The 14,656-nt window shown below is 49.1% G+C and overlaps 1 protein-coding gene across 1 annotated transcript in view; it reads left to right on the forward strand.

Annotated features, from left to right (window-relative positions):
• tnrc6c1 (trinucleotide repeat containing adaptor 6C1) overlaps positions 1 to 14,656 on the forward strand; it is a 20,227-nt gene continuing 5,571 nt past the window's right edge. Inside the window, 19 exon segments of the mRNA XM_028985434.1 lie at positions 1 to 431; positions 3,436 to 3,538; positions 3,815 to 3,836; positions 5,784 to 6,110; positions 7,949 to 9,174; positions 9,176 to 10,172; positions 11,448 to 11,627; positions 11,716 to 11,882; positions 11,961 to 12,032; positions 12,125 to 12,182; positions 12,264 to 12,412; positions 12,666 to 12,797; positions 12,871 to 13,011; positions 13,209 to 13,328; positions 13,401 to 13,484; positions 13,557 to 13,788; positions 13,868 to 14,032; positions 14,171 to 14,314; positions 14,450 to 14,599. Coding sequence (XP_028841267.1) covers positions 3,476 to 3,538; positions 3,815 to 3,836; positions 5,784 to 6,110; positions 7,949 to 9,174; positions 9,176 to 10,172; positions 11,448 to 11,627; positions 11,716 to 11,882; positions 11,961 to 12,032; positions 12,125 to 12,182; positions 12,264 to 12,412; positions 12,666 to 12,797; positions 12,871 to 13,011; positions 13,209 to 13,328; positions 13,401 to 13,484; positions 13,557 to 13,788; positions 13,868 to 14,032; positions 14,171 to 14,314; positions 14,450 to 14,599 — 4,429 coding nt within the window. The 5' untranslated portion in view covers positions 1 to 431; positions 3,436 to 3,475.

Genomic DNA, 14,656 nt, shown 5'->3' on the forward strand with positions numbered 1-14,656 from the left:
GGCAACCCTGGCCACTGTTTATCACTTCCAACAAAATGGCCGGCGGAGCTCCGTGAGGAAACCCCGCCGTGCAGCTCCACTTCTCCAGGACCTGCGCCTTCCTCTTCTCCAGGACCCCCGGAAATCCACTCAGCGAACTGGGCCGCGTCAATCCATCCGCGTTTCTGCTCTTTAGAGCTTTAACGGTGGAAGCTGCGGAGCCGTTGATGTTCCAGCGGGTGAAGCCAGCTGCAGTAAATAAAGAGACAAGCGTGAAGAGAAGCTGAAGTCCACGTCCCTCATCTGGCAGTACGGGAACCGAGAGGAGAGAGGAGGAGAAGATACCATCACAAACATCATCATCATCATCACCACCACCACCACGACCCTCCTCATCCTCATTTACTGCGTGCAGAAGGACCGAAAAGGAGAGAGAGCGACTCGTTCATCAGGTAAACAGAAATCAGCAACGATCTTCTCCAAAAATTCTACACTTTACTCCATCAGCAACGATCTTCTCAAAATTCGACATTTTACTCCATCAGCAACGATCTTCTCCAAAAATTCTACACTTTACTCCATCAGCAACGATCTTCTCAAAATTCGACATTTTACTCCATCAGCAACGATCTTCTCCAAAAATTCTACACTTTACTCCATCAGCAACGATCTTCTCAAAATTCTACACTTTACTCCATCAGCAACGATCTTCTCAAAATTCTACACTTTACTCCATCAGCAACAATCTTCTCAAAATTCGACAATTTACTCCATCAGCAACAATCTTCTCCAAAAATTCTACACTTTACTCCATCAGCAACGATCTTCTCCAAAAATTCTACACTTTACTCCATCAGCAACGATCTTCTCAAAATTCGACACTTTACTCCATCAGCAACGATCTTCTCAAAATTCGACATTTTACTCCATCAGCAACGATCTTCTCCAAAAATTCTACACTTTACTCCATCAGCAACGATCTTCTCCAAAAATTCTACACTTTACTCCATAAGCAACGATCTTCTCAAAATTCTACACTTTACTCCATCAGCAACAATCTTCTCCAAAAATTCTACACTTTACTCCATCAGCAACGATCTTCTCCAAAAATTCTACACTTTACTCCATAAGCAACGATCTTCTCAAAATTCTACACTTTACTCCATCAGCAACAATCTTCTCCAAAAATTCTACACTTTACTCCATCAGCAACAATCTTCTCCAAAAATTCTACACTTTACTCCATCAGCAACGATCTTCTCCAAAAATTCGACACTTTACTCCATCAGCAACGATCTTCTCCAAAAATTCGACACTTTACTCCATCAGCAACGATCTTCTCCAAAAATTCGACACTTTACTCCATCAGCAACGATCTTCTCCAAAAATTCTACACTTTACTCCATCAGCAACGATCTTCTCCAAAAATTCGACATTTTACTCCATCAGCAACGATCTTCTCCAAAAATTCTACACTTTACTCCATCAGCAACGATCTTCTCAAAATTCTACACTTTACTCCATCAGCAACATCAGCAACGATCTTCTCAAATTCTACACTTTACTCCATCAGCAACAATCTTCTCAAATTCGACAATTTTACTCCATCAGCAACAATCTTCTCCAAAAATTCTACACTTTACTCCATCAGCAACGATCTTCTCCAAAAATTCTACACTTTACTCCATCAGCAACGATCTTCTCAAAATTCGACACTTTACTCCATCAGCAACGATCTTCTCAAAATTCGACATTTTACTCCATCAGCAACGATCTTCTCCAAAAATTCTACACTTTACTCCATAAGCAACGATCTTCTCAAAATTCTACACTTTACTCCATCAGCAACGATCTTCTCAAAATTCTACACTTTACTCCATCAGCAACGATCTTCTCCAAAAATTCTACACTTTACTCCATCAGCAACGATCTTCTCCAAAAATTCGACACTTTACTCCATCAGCAACGATCTTCTCCAAAAATTCGACACTTTACTCCATCAGCAACGATCTTCTCCAAAAATTCGACACTTTACTCCATCAGCAACGATCTTCTCCAAAAATTCGACACTTTACTCCATCAGCAACGATCTTCTCCAAAAATTCGACATTTTACTCCATCAGCAACGATCTTCTCCAAAAATTCGACATTTTACTCCATCAGCAACGATCTTCTCAAAATTCGACATTTTACTCCATCAGCAACGATCTTCTCAAAATTCGACATTTTACTCCATCAGCAACGATCTTCTCCAAAAATTCTACACTTTACTCCATCAGCAACGATCTTCTCAAAATTCTACACTTTACTCCATCAGCAACGATCTTCTCAAAATTCTACACTTTACTCCATCAGCAACAATCTTCTCAAAATTCGACAATTTACTCCATCAGCAACAATCTTCTCCAAAAATTCTACACTTTACTCCATCAGCAACGATCTTCTCCAAAATTCTACACTTTACTCCATCAGCAACGATCTTCTCAAAATTCGACATTTTACTCCATCAGCAACGATCTTCTCCAAAAATTCTACACTTTACTCCATAAGCAACGATCTTCTCAAAATTCTACACTTTACTCCATCAGCAACGATCTTCTCAAAATTCTACACTTTACTCCATCAGCAACGATCTTCTCCAAAAATTCTACACTTTACTCCATCAGCAACGATCTTCTCCAAAAATTCTACACTTTACTCCATCAGCAACGATCTTCTCCAAAAATTCGACACTTTACTCCATCAGCAACGATCTTCTCCAAAAATTCTACACTTTACTCCATCAGCAACGATCTTCTCCAAAAATTCGACATTTTACTCCATCAGCAACGATCTTCTCCAAAAATTCGACATTTTACTCCATCAGCAACGATCTTCTCAAAATTCGACATTTTACTCCATCAGCAACGATCTTCTCAAAATTCGACATTTTACTCCATCAGCAACGATCTTCTCCAAAAATTCTACACTTTACTCCATCAGCAACGATCTTCTCCAAAAATTCTACACTTTACTCCATCAGCAACGATCTTCTCAAAATTCTACACTTTACTCCATCAGCAACGATCTTCTCCAAAAATTCGACATTCTACTCCATCAGCAATCTTGTACATTTTACTGAAACACCTGCAACGATTTTATAACATCACTCCTTCGTAGCTTTTTACAACTGTTGGAAAAGTGAAGTAAGGTAAAAGATGACGTTCACCCCATCAGTAAGAATAACACCAGTTCATTGTTAGTCGGTGAAAGTTCTTCTTGACTCTTGATCATCTGTAGCTTTCTGACCATTCAGAACTCTGGCTTGAGAGGAGTGAGCGCTGGTAAACATCTCCATTTGGTCTCTCTGTCTTGAGCTCTGATTGGAGGGAATGTTTTAGGGCTCTCGGCCAGCAGGCAACTTTTAATGTGACACAACATGAAGTCTGCCATGTCTCTGTCTTCTGTCCCCTACAGCCTAGAGAAGACACAGGAAACACAAGCGGAGTACAATTTGATGGAAGAAAAGAAAAAGAAGAAGCAAGAGGAGAAGAAAAAGAAGCAAGCTGTTCAGAAAAAGGTGAAGTAGAACCCACATCATCCTATCAGCACTGTTTACTGCGAATGATGGTTCTTCAACCATGTATCAGGTCTACCTGATCATATCAGCACCTGCAGTCTGAAGAACTGTTAGTTCTTCTCTTTTCGCTTTGTGGTGGCCCCGTAATCAGAAGGCTGCTGCACGTTCGTACGTTCTCCACTGTTCTCTGTTCTGTTCCTGCATGTGTGGACTTCAGTTCTAGTTCTTTCCTGTGGAATTTTTACACGTTCTGCTTTTTTTTTTTTTTCCTTTCAGGCAACTGAACAGAAAACCAAAGGTGAGTTGCCTTCATTTTTACTTCTTCATCTTACTGGGACGGAGCGCACGCTCGGTGCTGTGCGTGTGATCTAGAACTTGCAGGTTCCTCATCTTCTAAACACCTGGTCCCCGACTGGACTAGGTGCAGCAGTTAGAGCATCGGACATGACTGGTTCTTTGGGATTAGGGGTGGAGTCTTTTACCGTGGTGGTAACCTGGAATGGACATTCTGGTGTTTCTGGGTCGCTGGTCTGGCCGTGTTGCTCAGCACAGATGCATTGTGGGAATTAGTGCTGTTTTGGGGGAATTGTCCCTCCTCGGTGTCATGTGACGGGTGCGTTACAAGCTCGTGGTGAAGAGCTCTGGACCTCAGGATCTGGATATGAAGTGTCACGTCTTCAGTGTCGTCCCGGGGAGGTTTGAGGGGTGTCCTGCAGTGTCCAGTAAGGCAACGTCATTGTCACTCTGATAAAGTGACAGTGACAGATGACTTTAGTTAATTGATATTTATTGGCAGTGTGGAACTCACTGGCTCTGTGCTTATTTCCATGGCAACTGAACCTGGTCTGAACCTGAATAGCTGACTAACCCGGACAGACACGGCGAAGAGAGGAACTACAGGCCGGGACGATAATGATCTCTCTCTCTCCTCGCTGGTACGGTGGGACAGAAGACATGTCCTGAGGTCCCCGCGGCACACCTGGCACACTGATCATATAAACATGTTATTTCATCTAAAGATGTTCGTATTTTTCAAGATGGCAGTTTGTCGCTTCTGTGGCTTCAGCCTTGACCTTCATGTAGCTGCGTCTTTGTTGATTGACAGTTGGGGTGTCAGTCACCCCTCTACTGTGTGTGTGTTCGTAGTGGTCGCTACTTCTTATACCAGAAAGTCACCACGCAACGTCCGTATGACGGAATCTGTTCTGCATCGATTATACGATAAACACCCCTGGTCACGATACGATTATTTCACTATATATCCTGATACTGAACATACTGCAAGATTCTAAAGTTGGCCGGTCATGCGAATTTACAGTATTAAAAGTTCCTAGCGCGATATGTGATGTCCGTTACAACATCACCAGGTGAAATATGGCGATATTACTGCATCGCTAGTTTCTAACAGCCTAGTTGTAGATGATGATGAGGAGGAGGAACGATGGTGATGTTAGATGGTGTTGATGCTGCTACTGTCTGTTTTCACCCCTTAATATGAAAACCAGCTCATAAGCTTATAGTAGAACACACACACACACACACACACACACACACACACACACACACACTGGAGCAGTGGTGACCTACCAGGTGGGTTCAGAGGGTTCAAATCCCAGGCCGCCAAGGTGCCACTGAGCAAAGTTCTTCACTTTTTCTCTCTCTCTCACACACACACACATTAATGGAAAGACTGATCGCCCCAGTGAGTGTGTGTGTGTGTGTGTGTGGTGGCCTGGCGGTTGAGGAAGCGGCCATGTAACCAGAAGCACACACTGCTCCCCGGGTGCCAGTCATGGAATACTCCACTTCGCCCAGAGTGCTCCAGATTTAGTGTCAGTGGGCGGGTCCTGTCTGGGACCGCCCCCTAACCCACACAGGGGCCAGGGGGTGGGGAAGATTTGTGGCTGTGTGTGAGACTGGGAGGGAAGAAGGGGCGGGGCATAGACACGACCCAATCAGCACTCGGGTGCTTATGTAAGTCGGTGTGTCACATTCACACATGCTGTGTTGCACTTTATAAAATGATCTAATACTTTTCTTTTATTACGATTCTAAATACAATCGGAGTAGATATCAGTAGGAACTTGTCCCTCCGCTGTAGACCCTGTGCTGACGAGTGGCGTCATTTCCGCCCCATTAGCTCACAGTGCTGCTTTGTTCTGGACTTCCTGTTTCAGAACTAAAAAAAACTGCAATTCATTCATCGGTTCTGGTGTTTTCTGTAACCTTCCACCTTCTCCCCCAGTGCCAGAGAGTGCCACGCCCAGCTCTGTCCCCCTTGCCCCTGCCATCCCCAGCAGCGGCCTGTCCAGGCCTCCAGTCAGCACCAGCACCAGTGGAAATGGCAAGCGTGTCCCCACCTCCAGCACACAGCCGCCACCTTCACCTCCACCTCCACCACCACCACCGCAGCAGCAGCAGCAGCAGACCTCCGGCCCACGATACCCACCCAGGGAGGTGCCACCGCGGTTCCGACAACAGGAGCACAAACAGCTGCTGAAGAGGGGACAGCCGCTGCCCCCGTCCCCAGCCAGTGTCCAGCAACCGACCTTCTCCAGCAGGACACAGGCAGGTCAGCAGATCTCAACTCCATCATGTCCCAGTGGGGGTCAGTTTTGGTCCTATTATGTGATGTTGCAGTGATAGATGTGATGGTGGAGACGCCCAGATGTGTGGGCTACACTGACTCACTGCTCTTGCTAAATGTGTGTGTGTGTGTGTGTGTGTGTGTGTGTGTGTGTGTGTGTGTTGCACATCGGCTGCTGTCTCAGGTGCTGTCACTACACCAGTCACATGACTTCTTCACTTCTGTGAGTGGCAGCTAATCATTCATCAGCACCAGTGGTGGTGTGATGGTCCTCCACCATGCATGATGGGAAGTCTGACGTTGGGGTGTAGATCCCCCCCCCGCCCCCACACAATGTGGCTGTTGTGACAAGTGACCTCTGTCCCAGTGAGCAGTGGGTTTTCACGTGGATCCTTTTTACAGAAGAATTTGGGTAGCGAATCTTCAGAACTTTCATAGAACGTGACCGGAATTGTAATGACCAGTTGTGTCGAAATTTGTGAAATGTGTCCTCTGCATTTAACCATCACCCTGAGCGAACAGTGGGCACCATGACAGGCGCCCGGGGAGCAGTGTGTGGGGACGGGACCTCGGTGGCACCTTGGCGGTGATATAGGCGTAATATAATCATGTCATTCCAAATTAACAATTATATTAATTATCTTGCATTAATAACTATAGGTCTTTGCGTCAAGCTGTCATTTAGTTTTTTTTATTAGTCTTAGTCACGTCCAGATTCATTTTTCGTACATTTTATTGGCTAAAACGACAGTATTGTGTTCACACTAATAAACCCGCAAGCTACCATCATGTTTCACCATCTGGCAACGTTATTCCCCACCTGGTTTCTGTCGGTTTTGTCACGTCATTTCTGTCACGCCATCGGGAGCAACCTTCCTGACTGGTGTGTCGCACGTGTGGTTTAATGTTCCGGAGAAACGTTCTCCCCTTCTACTCTGTAGCTGAGTGGCAGAGCGCTCGCTGCTAAATATCTTCTGAGCGTTTGAAAGCAGTAAAGAGAATGGAGGAATGTCCCCGTCTCCCTCTCCCCTCTCTCTGCTTTAACCTTCACCCCCGTTCAGTATGAGAACCTCCATGCCGTCGTCCAATCAGGAGCAGGGAGGATATAAATAAACGGCGAGCGAGGTGGAGGAGGTGGAGGAGGCGCGTGGATTTTCTCAAATGAGCAGCAGACATGTTGTAGGATCTGGCGGCTGGCAGGATGGTTGGAAGCCACCTCTCCTCAGGTACCGTCACCGGCCTCGGTGTCCTCCGTCCTGCTCTGGAGAGTCTGGGGAGTCCAGGTTTTCTTGTGGTGTGTGTGTGTGTGTGTGTGTGTGTGTCTGTGTGTGTGTGACTGCAGCAGTTGGGCTTGTGTGTGCGTGTGTGTGTGTGTGTGTGTGTGTGTGGTGAATATTTTAGCCGCGGGTCAGACTCTATAAAATGGCGTCATTTTGCCAGGGAGCTCCAGTCCAGAAGGACCGAGTCATGTCAGAAACGCTCTCCCCGTCTCGTCCTGCTGTCCCTGTCCCTCCGTTTTCTGCTGCTGTTTAAATTGCACAGACAGAGATACACACACAGGAATAAAATCCACCATCTGCCTGCAGTGTGTGGACCTTTAAGTGAAGATGATTGTGAAACACTGCAGCACAGCACACGGTGAAACGTGTCCTCTGTATTTAACCATCACCCTTGGTGAGCAGTGGGCACCATGACAGGGGCCCGGGCAGCAGCGTGTGGGGACGGGACCTCGGCGGGTCTGGGTTTTAGGAGGTATACAGGGTCAATGGGGGTAGAATTTGTGTAGATTTGGTCACAGGCCCCTCTGTTCCTGTCTGTTTCAGAGCTGCCTCAACACACTGGCCCTGGAACCCAGTATGAGAATCGCCACTGGGGACACATACCCACCAGTCACAGTGCCACGAACGTCACAGCCAGTAACAGCTGCAGCACAGGAGGTAGTGGCAGCAGCAGCAGCAGCTGGGAGAAACTGATCATTGACAATAACGACACTGAGGAGTGGCCGACCATTTCTCATTCTCTGAGCCACGCCCCTCCAGGATGTCACTCAGACGCTGACTGCACCAGGGACAGCAGCAGCAGCCAAGCGATCATGGCCACAGGGGCCGGCCAGACTGGACACTTTCCCACCAGCAGCAGAGCTGGCTCCAGCCAGGGCGCGATCAGTCGAGGCTGGGGCTCCTCCCCTTCCGTGTCTGGTGGGGAGGGGCAGAATGACAGTGTGCCAATAGGAAAGAGGGGCCAGCACTGCTGGGGCTCCTCCAATTTTAACTTGAATCTCAACCCCAACGCCAACCCCTCTGCCTGGCCTCTCCTGGGCCACGAAGGGTCTGGTTCTGGGGTTGGCAGCTCTGGAGGAACTCCTTCCAGCCTCTGTAGCCCACCAGGCGCCGCACCCAATCAGGGTAACACTGGCAATATGGGCGGAGCAAATGGAAACTCCTCTGGGAACAGGGATGGCAATGCCTGGGGCAGCCTGATGTCCTCTGACCCCTTAGAGCCACGCCCTTCTCAGTCCACAAATGTGTCTTTTAGCTCAGAACCTCAGAACCTTAACACTGATGGACCAAATCACCCAAAGCAGCAGCCAGACACCCTGAGCCCTGTCCACAGCCGGCCTCTCAGCACTCCTATCACCCAGCAGGTCAACGGTGAAGAAGTGTCCATCTGGGGCAGTGGTGACACAAAGGCCTCCGCTTCCAAGGATACAGGCTGGGGTCACAGAGGGATTCCTACATCCACCAGTGACACCACTGGTTGGGGACAGCAGACTAGTGGCAACTGGGCCAAGCATTCCAACGAGGCCAAAGTCTCCAATCAGGAGCAGCTCAGCTCCTGGACTCGCAGCACCGCTGGCCCAGCCTGCGAGGGCAGCAGCAATTGCATGGAGACACACCCCCACCAGAGAGACGAGGATGTCCCTGTCATTCCTGCCCAGGACCTGGACCCTCGGGTGCTGTGCAACACCGGCTGGGGCCAGACCCCCGTCCACCAACACACTGCCTGGGAGACTGAAGAGGCGGCGCGAAGAGGCCGAAAGAACAACGTTGGGGACTGAAGCGTGGGGCTCGTCCTCCACGGGTCCTCAGAACATTCCAGGTGGTTCCAGCACTAACCCCGGCCACTCCAGACCAGACCCTGTGGGGAAAGGTGGTGATTCTTCTACGCTGGACTGGGGCACTGCTGCACCTCCTTCCAACCAACCTGCTCCTGGATGGGGAGAGAAACCTTCAAATGGAGGCTGGGCCAACCCACCTGCTGTAGGCCCAGTGACCAACAACCAGAAAAATGGGCAGAACAGGGTCTCTGATGACGTGTCCCCAAGCTGGGACAATCCCCACAGCAAGGCTAAACCACAGGGCTGGAGCGATGGGCCCAAGTCTTCTCACAGCTGGGCTAATGGGTCAGGGTCCGATAATGGTACAGGGGGACAATGGGGAGACCCTGGAGATGGTAAGAGAAATGGCCCAGCGAATGCAGGCAGGGAAGGTGAAGGTCCTACCAACTGGACAAAACCTGTATCAGGTGGAGGTGGTGGAGGCTGGGTAGAGCCACCCCGGCCCAGTGGCTCTGCACAGGGATGGAACAACAAGCCTCAGGAAGGTGACAGTAGCAGCAGTGGAGCAAGTAGCATCGGCTCCTGGGGTGGACCTGGCTCGGTGAAGCAGCCAGCATCAGGGTGGGGCGCCAGCAGTGGAGGACCCAAAACGGAACGTACCGGGGATCCCACTGGATGGGAGGAGCCGTCCCCGCCGTCCATCCGACGCAAGCTGGAGATTGATGATGGTACCTCCGCTTGGGGCGACCCGACCGCCTGCAAGGCGGTGAACCTCTGGGACCGGAACAAGCCGAAGAAGGCAGGTGACAGCGGTGGTGTGGTCCACAGTGGAGGAAGCACAGGCAAGAACACCTCCAACACCAGCGGCAGCCACCACCAAAGCCAACCTCCTCCGCCTGGTCATCGCCGTGGCTCCGGCAACAATGACAGCTCCCCAGTCAGCACAGGCCCTCCACCGCACCACAGCCGCGCCCCTGCCACCACACCAGGTAACAGATGTGTTAGTTTTCTCTGAGGAAAAAATGACACATTTCAACAGTATATGTTAGTGCTGCACAATAAATCTAATCGTAATCACGATGTCAGTCTGTGCAATTTAAATGATTAGTACATGGATTGGATCGGCAACATATCCGATCCATTCTCTCAAAGTTTGCGAGCTGACTGAAGTCTCACTTCAGTCGGATGTGACGTGTTTGGTCACATGACTTTCGACTTTGGGAGACATATGGGTAGACGGAGCATGACACGCTGCATCGTACGTCAACGTCGCCGCCATATTGCGATAGACTCTGCTGTGGAGTGAAGCATATACATGTCTATGGAGAGAAGTGCATAAAATGCCTCACTCTTGTGCTGCTTGGGGCTTTACAAACCGCTGTACGCTCCAAACCAGATCCCGGGGGGTTACATTTCATAGGTAAGGCTGGACAATTGTTTTGAATATATTTGGCCATTATAAAATCCCGTTTTATAAGTCTTAACCTTAGCTAAAATAGGCTAAGCTAGCGAAACTATGCATTCCTCCAAACAACGTTTTGGCTAAACGTAGGCATTAACTATTTAGACTGTTCTTAGCTGTTTAGTTAACTTTTCTCAAACTTTGAAGGTTTCCTAATGAAATTCACCTCACTTTACAAATCTTAACCTTAGTTAAGCTAGCAAAGCTATGCATCCCTGTGTTCAAGTCAGCCTCCAAACAACGTTTTGGTTAAACGTAAGAACTATAATACGGGATTTTATAATGGCCAAATATAATCAAAACAGTTGTTTAGCCTTACCAGGGTTTGTCGTTCGACAGTAATGTAAAAGAGTTTTTTGTGATTATTTAATTTAGTAGAATATTGGATTTTGAAAGCACTGGGCATTTCAGGTTGTTATAAGTAGTTTGTATGTTTCACTTTGAAATTAAACATTTTACTATTAGTATGTGACTTTTCATTGATATACAAGCAAGTGTCCTTTATCATATCGCAATCCCCCAAAACCCATTTCAACTATTTAAATGTGGTTGTCAGATTATTATTATTATTATATTTTTGTAGAGCGGGTCAAGTTCATGTATGGAGCTGGTAGGTTCCGATGGTTTTACCATGTACATGAATGACATTTCCAGATGTTATGATAGAACGGTGTGGTTTCAGTGTAACAGGCCAGACTACTTTATCATACTTTCATTTGAAATGATTATTCTGTTGTGTCAGGGTGAGGGTCTGGTCGTGATCGCACTATTAGACTGACATTCTTCATTTCTCTCTGCGCAGGATGGGGGGAAATGTCAAATGTCCACGCTAAACCTGAGCCTTCCTGGGGAGAAGCTGGAGTTGATGCTGGCACCTCCGCCTGGGGTAAACCCTCCACTGGGTGCAGTGGCTGGAGGGAGAGCAGCCCTGAGGTCTATGGCCTGACCAACCCTCCACCTGGACCCACAGCCTGCAAGCCAGGTTAGTTGGACCAGAAGACAGTTTTACTGCCGAGCAGGCTGCTGAGATCCATCAGGAGGCTCATATCCAACGTCTAATTCTATTCCAGCATCCAAACCTATGCAAGAGGACTGGAGAGGTGGAGGGGAGGACATGGTTCACTCTGCAGGACAGTGGGAGCCAGATGATGGAGACATGTGGAACAGCACAGCCTCCCAGGAGAGCAACTCTTCCTGCAGCTCTTGGGGCAACCCACCCAAAAAGGGACCTCTGAAGGTGAGAGAGAATCTGTCACGTAAAACTTCAACTAAATGTATTTTTGATTTGCGTTTTAATGCTTTTTACGGATTGAAGGCCACCAGCAAGCATGATGATGCTTGGATGATGAGCCGCCTGATCAAGCAGCTAACAGACATGGGATTCCCAGTGAGTAGAGCAGCACAGCAAATATCCAGCAGGTGTGTAGGTGTGACCTCTGACCTCTGTATGCCACATCACATCACTCTTTCTCTCTTTAGAGAGAACCTGCTGAAGAAGCCCTGAAGAGCAACAACATGAACCTGGACCAGGCCATGAGTGAGTGGCCCTTCCTGTGTGTGTGTGTGTGTGTGTGTGTGTGCATGTGTAATAATGGACTGTTGCTGTGTGTGTGGTCAGGTGCTCTACTGGAGAAGAAGATGGAACTGGACAGGCGGTGTGTCGGGGTATCTGACTACAGCAACGGCCTGGTCAACAAGCAGATGGGCTGCAGGACCCCCCTCATCACCAAAGAGCTGCCCTCAGACCACACCCCCTTCGGTGACAAGGTGACTTACCTGCCAGGTGGCCCAGCTCTAATGTCAGTGGTGGCCTAGTGTTAAGGAAGTGGACCCGTAATCAGGAGGTTGCCGGTTTGAATCCCGATCCGCCAAGCTGCCACTGAGCAAAGGACCGTCCCCACCAAGGGTGATGGCTAAATACAGAGGACACGTTTCACCGTGTCGCCATGTGCTGTGCTGCTGTGTATCACAATGACAATCACGTCACGTTCACTTTTCCTTTCACTGTGTGTCCCTGCAGGACGCAGGGTTGGTGGACGACCCCCAGACTTCACCGTTTATGCCTTCAACCAGCCTAAAGTTACCGCTGGCCAACCCTGCTCTACCTGGCCACGCCCTGGGTGTGGCAACACAAAACCTGAATAGCAGACAGGTGTGTGTGTGTGCATGCGCCTGCCTTTGTGTGTGTGTGTGTGTGTATATTTATATTTATATTGTGTGTTCAGGTGCAGAGTGGCATGTTTGTGGGTGGGGGAGGAGTTCCGGGTCGGCCTCTACAGCAGCCGCCGCCTCAGCCATCAGTGCCGCCTCTCAGCTCCTCCCAGCCGAGTCTTCGCACTCAAGTGCCTCAGTTCCTCTCCCCTCAGGTCTGTTTACACACACACACACTCACACACACACACACACACACACAGCTGTTGGTGAAGAGTTTTTAGAATTGTCATATTTTTTAGACCATATCGTGTTGACTGAATATGTTTGAGAAGAAAGGCAATAATATGATGACTCTACAAAACTAGCTGCAGGACCATCACCCCACATCTCCTCATCTTTTCTCCGACAGGTTCAAGCTCAGCTCTTACAGTTCGCAGCAAAAAACATTGGTCTGAATCCTGCGCTCCTAACCTCCCCGATCAACCCGCAACACATGACCCTGCTGAACCAACTCTACCAGCTGCAACTGGTCAGTGGCTTTTACCAGCGTTTACCAGCCAGGAACGCAGGATAGAACCGTAATGGGTGTGTGTTCACACAGACGTACCAGCGTTTACAGCTCCAGCAGCAGATGCTGCAGGCCCAGCGCAACGTCTCTGGTCCCATCAGGCAGCAGGAGCAGCAGGTGAGTGGCCTTCTCCTGGTCGGGGTTGTGGGTGTAGATGTCTGCTTCTGCGTGACGCTTGTCTTGCTGCAGGTTGCACGTACAATCAGTAACATGCAGCAGCAGATCCAGCAGCACCAGAGGCAGCTGACCCAGGCCCTGCTGATGAAGCAGCAGCAGCCACCTTCTCACCCCAGCCTCCACCCCAACTCCGGAAAATCAGCCCTGGACTCTTTCCCAGGACCCGTCCCGGCACCAGGCCGGTCTGAGCTGCAGACCAAAGAGACCCAGTCTTCTCCAAACGCGTTCAGCTCGTACCCTCTCTGTAAGGCCCCGCTGGACGTTAGACCACCTCAGTGGAACGTTATAGTGTGTAAACCATCATCTTCCTCTGTTCTCTGCAGCTGCACTGCACCCCAGCATGAATGTAAACTGCTTGGAGGTGGGCGGGGTCTCCCTGAAAGACACGCCTCAGCCCCAGTCACGCCTGTCGCAGTGGACCCACCCAAACTCTATGGACAATCACACTGGCAGCTCCTCCCCCCTGGAACCCGGCCTGAACAAACACTGTACGCCCGGTCTGATTTACATAAATTAGATATATTTATGTATAGACGCCACCTACGTGCACGTCTGTACAACGTAGGAAGCCCCGAGTCACAGAGGACCTTCAAACAGGTCTGTTCATGTGGATTCTTTGTCTGCAGCCCCCAGTCTTGGGAAGCCCCCACTGGACGAGTCCTACCCCACCTATGGCACACTGGCCGGCTCCGAACCCTCCAGTCCCCTGGGACAGGGCAAGAGCTCCAATGACAAGCTGTCCAATGGGACCAACGTCAGCTGGCCTCCTGGTGGGTGTACAGCTGAACACACACACACACACACACACACAGTGGGCTAGAAACCACCTGATAATCCAAGAAGGCTCCTTTACAGACATGTGACTAGTTGCCATGGTGATAGCATTTGTGTTCCTCTTCTCACAGAGTTCTGCCCTGGGGTTCCTTGGAAAGGGCTGCAGAACATCGACCCTGAGACAGACCCCAACGTCACCCCTGGAAGCGTCCCCAGTGGTCCCACCATCAACACCAACATCCATGATGTCAATCGCTACCTGCTGAGAGACCGAAACGCCGGTAAGAGACTTGATTTATCTTCATCTGCTGCTGGATGTTGATGGATCAGGGTGGTCC

This window comes from Denticeps clupeoides, chromosome 7 (genome assembly GCF_900700375.1).
Source record: "Denticeps clupeoides chromosome 7, fDenClu1.1, whole genome shotgun sequence".
NCBI classification, from domain to species: Eukaryota; Metazoa; Chordata; class Actinopteri; order Clupeiformes; family Denticipitidae; genus Denticeps; species Denticeps clupeoides.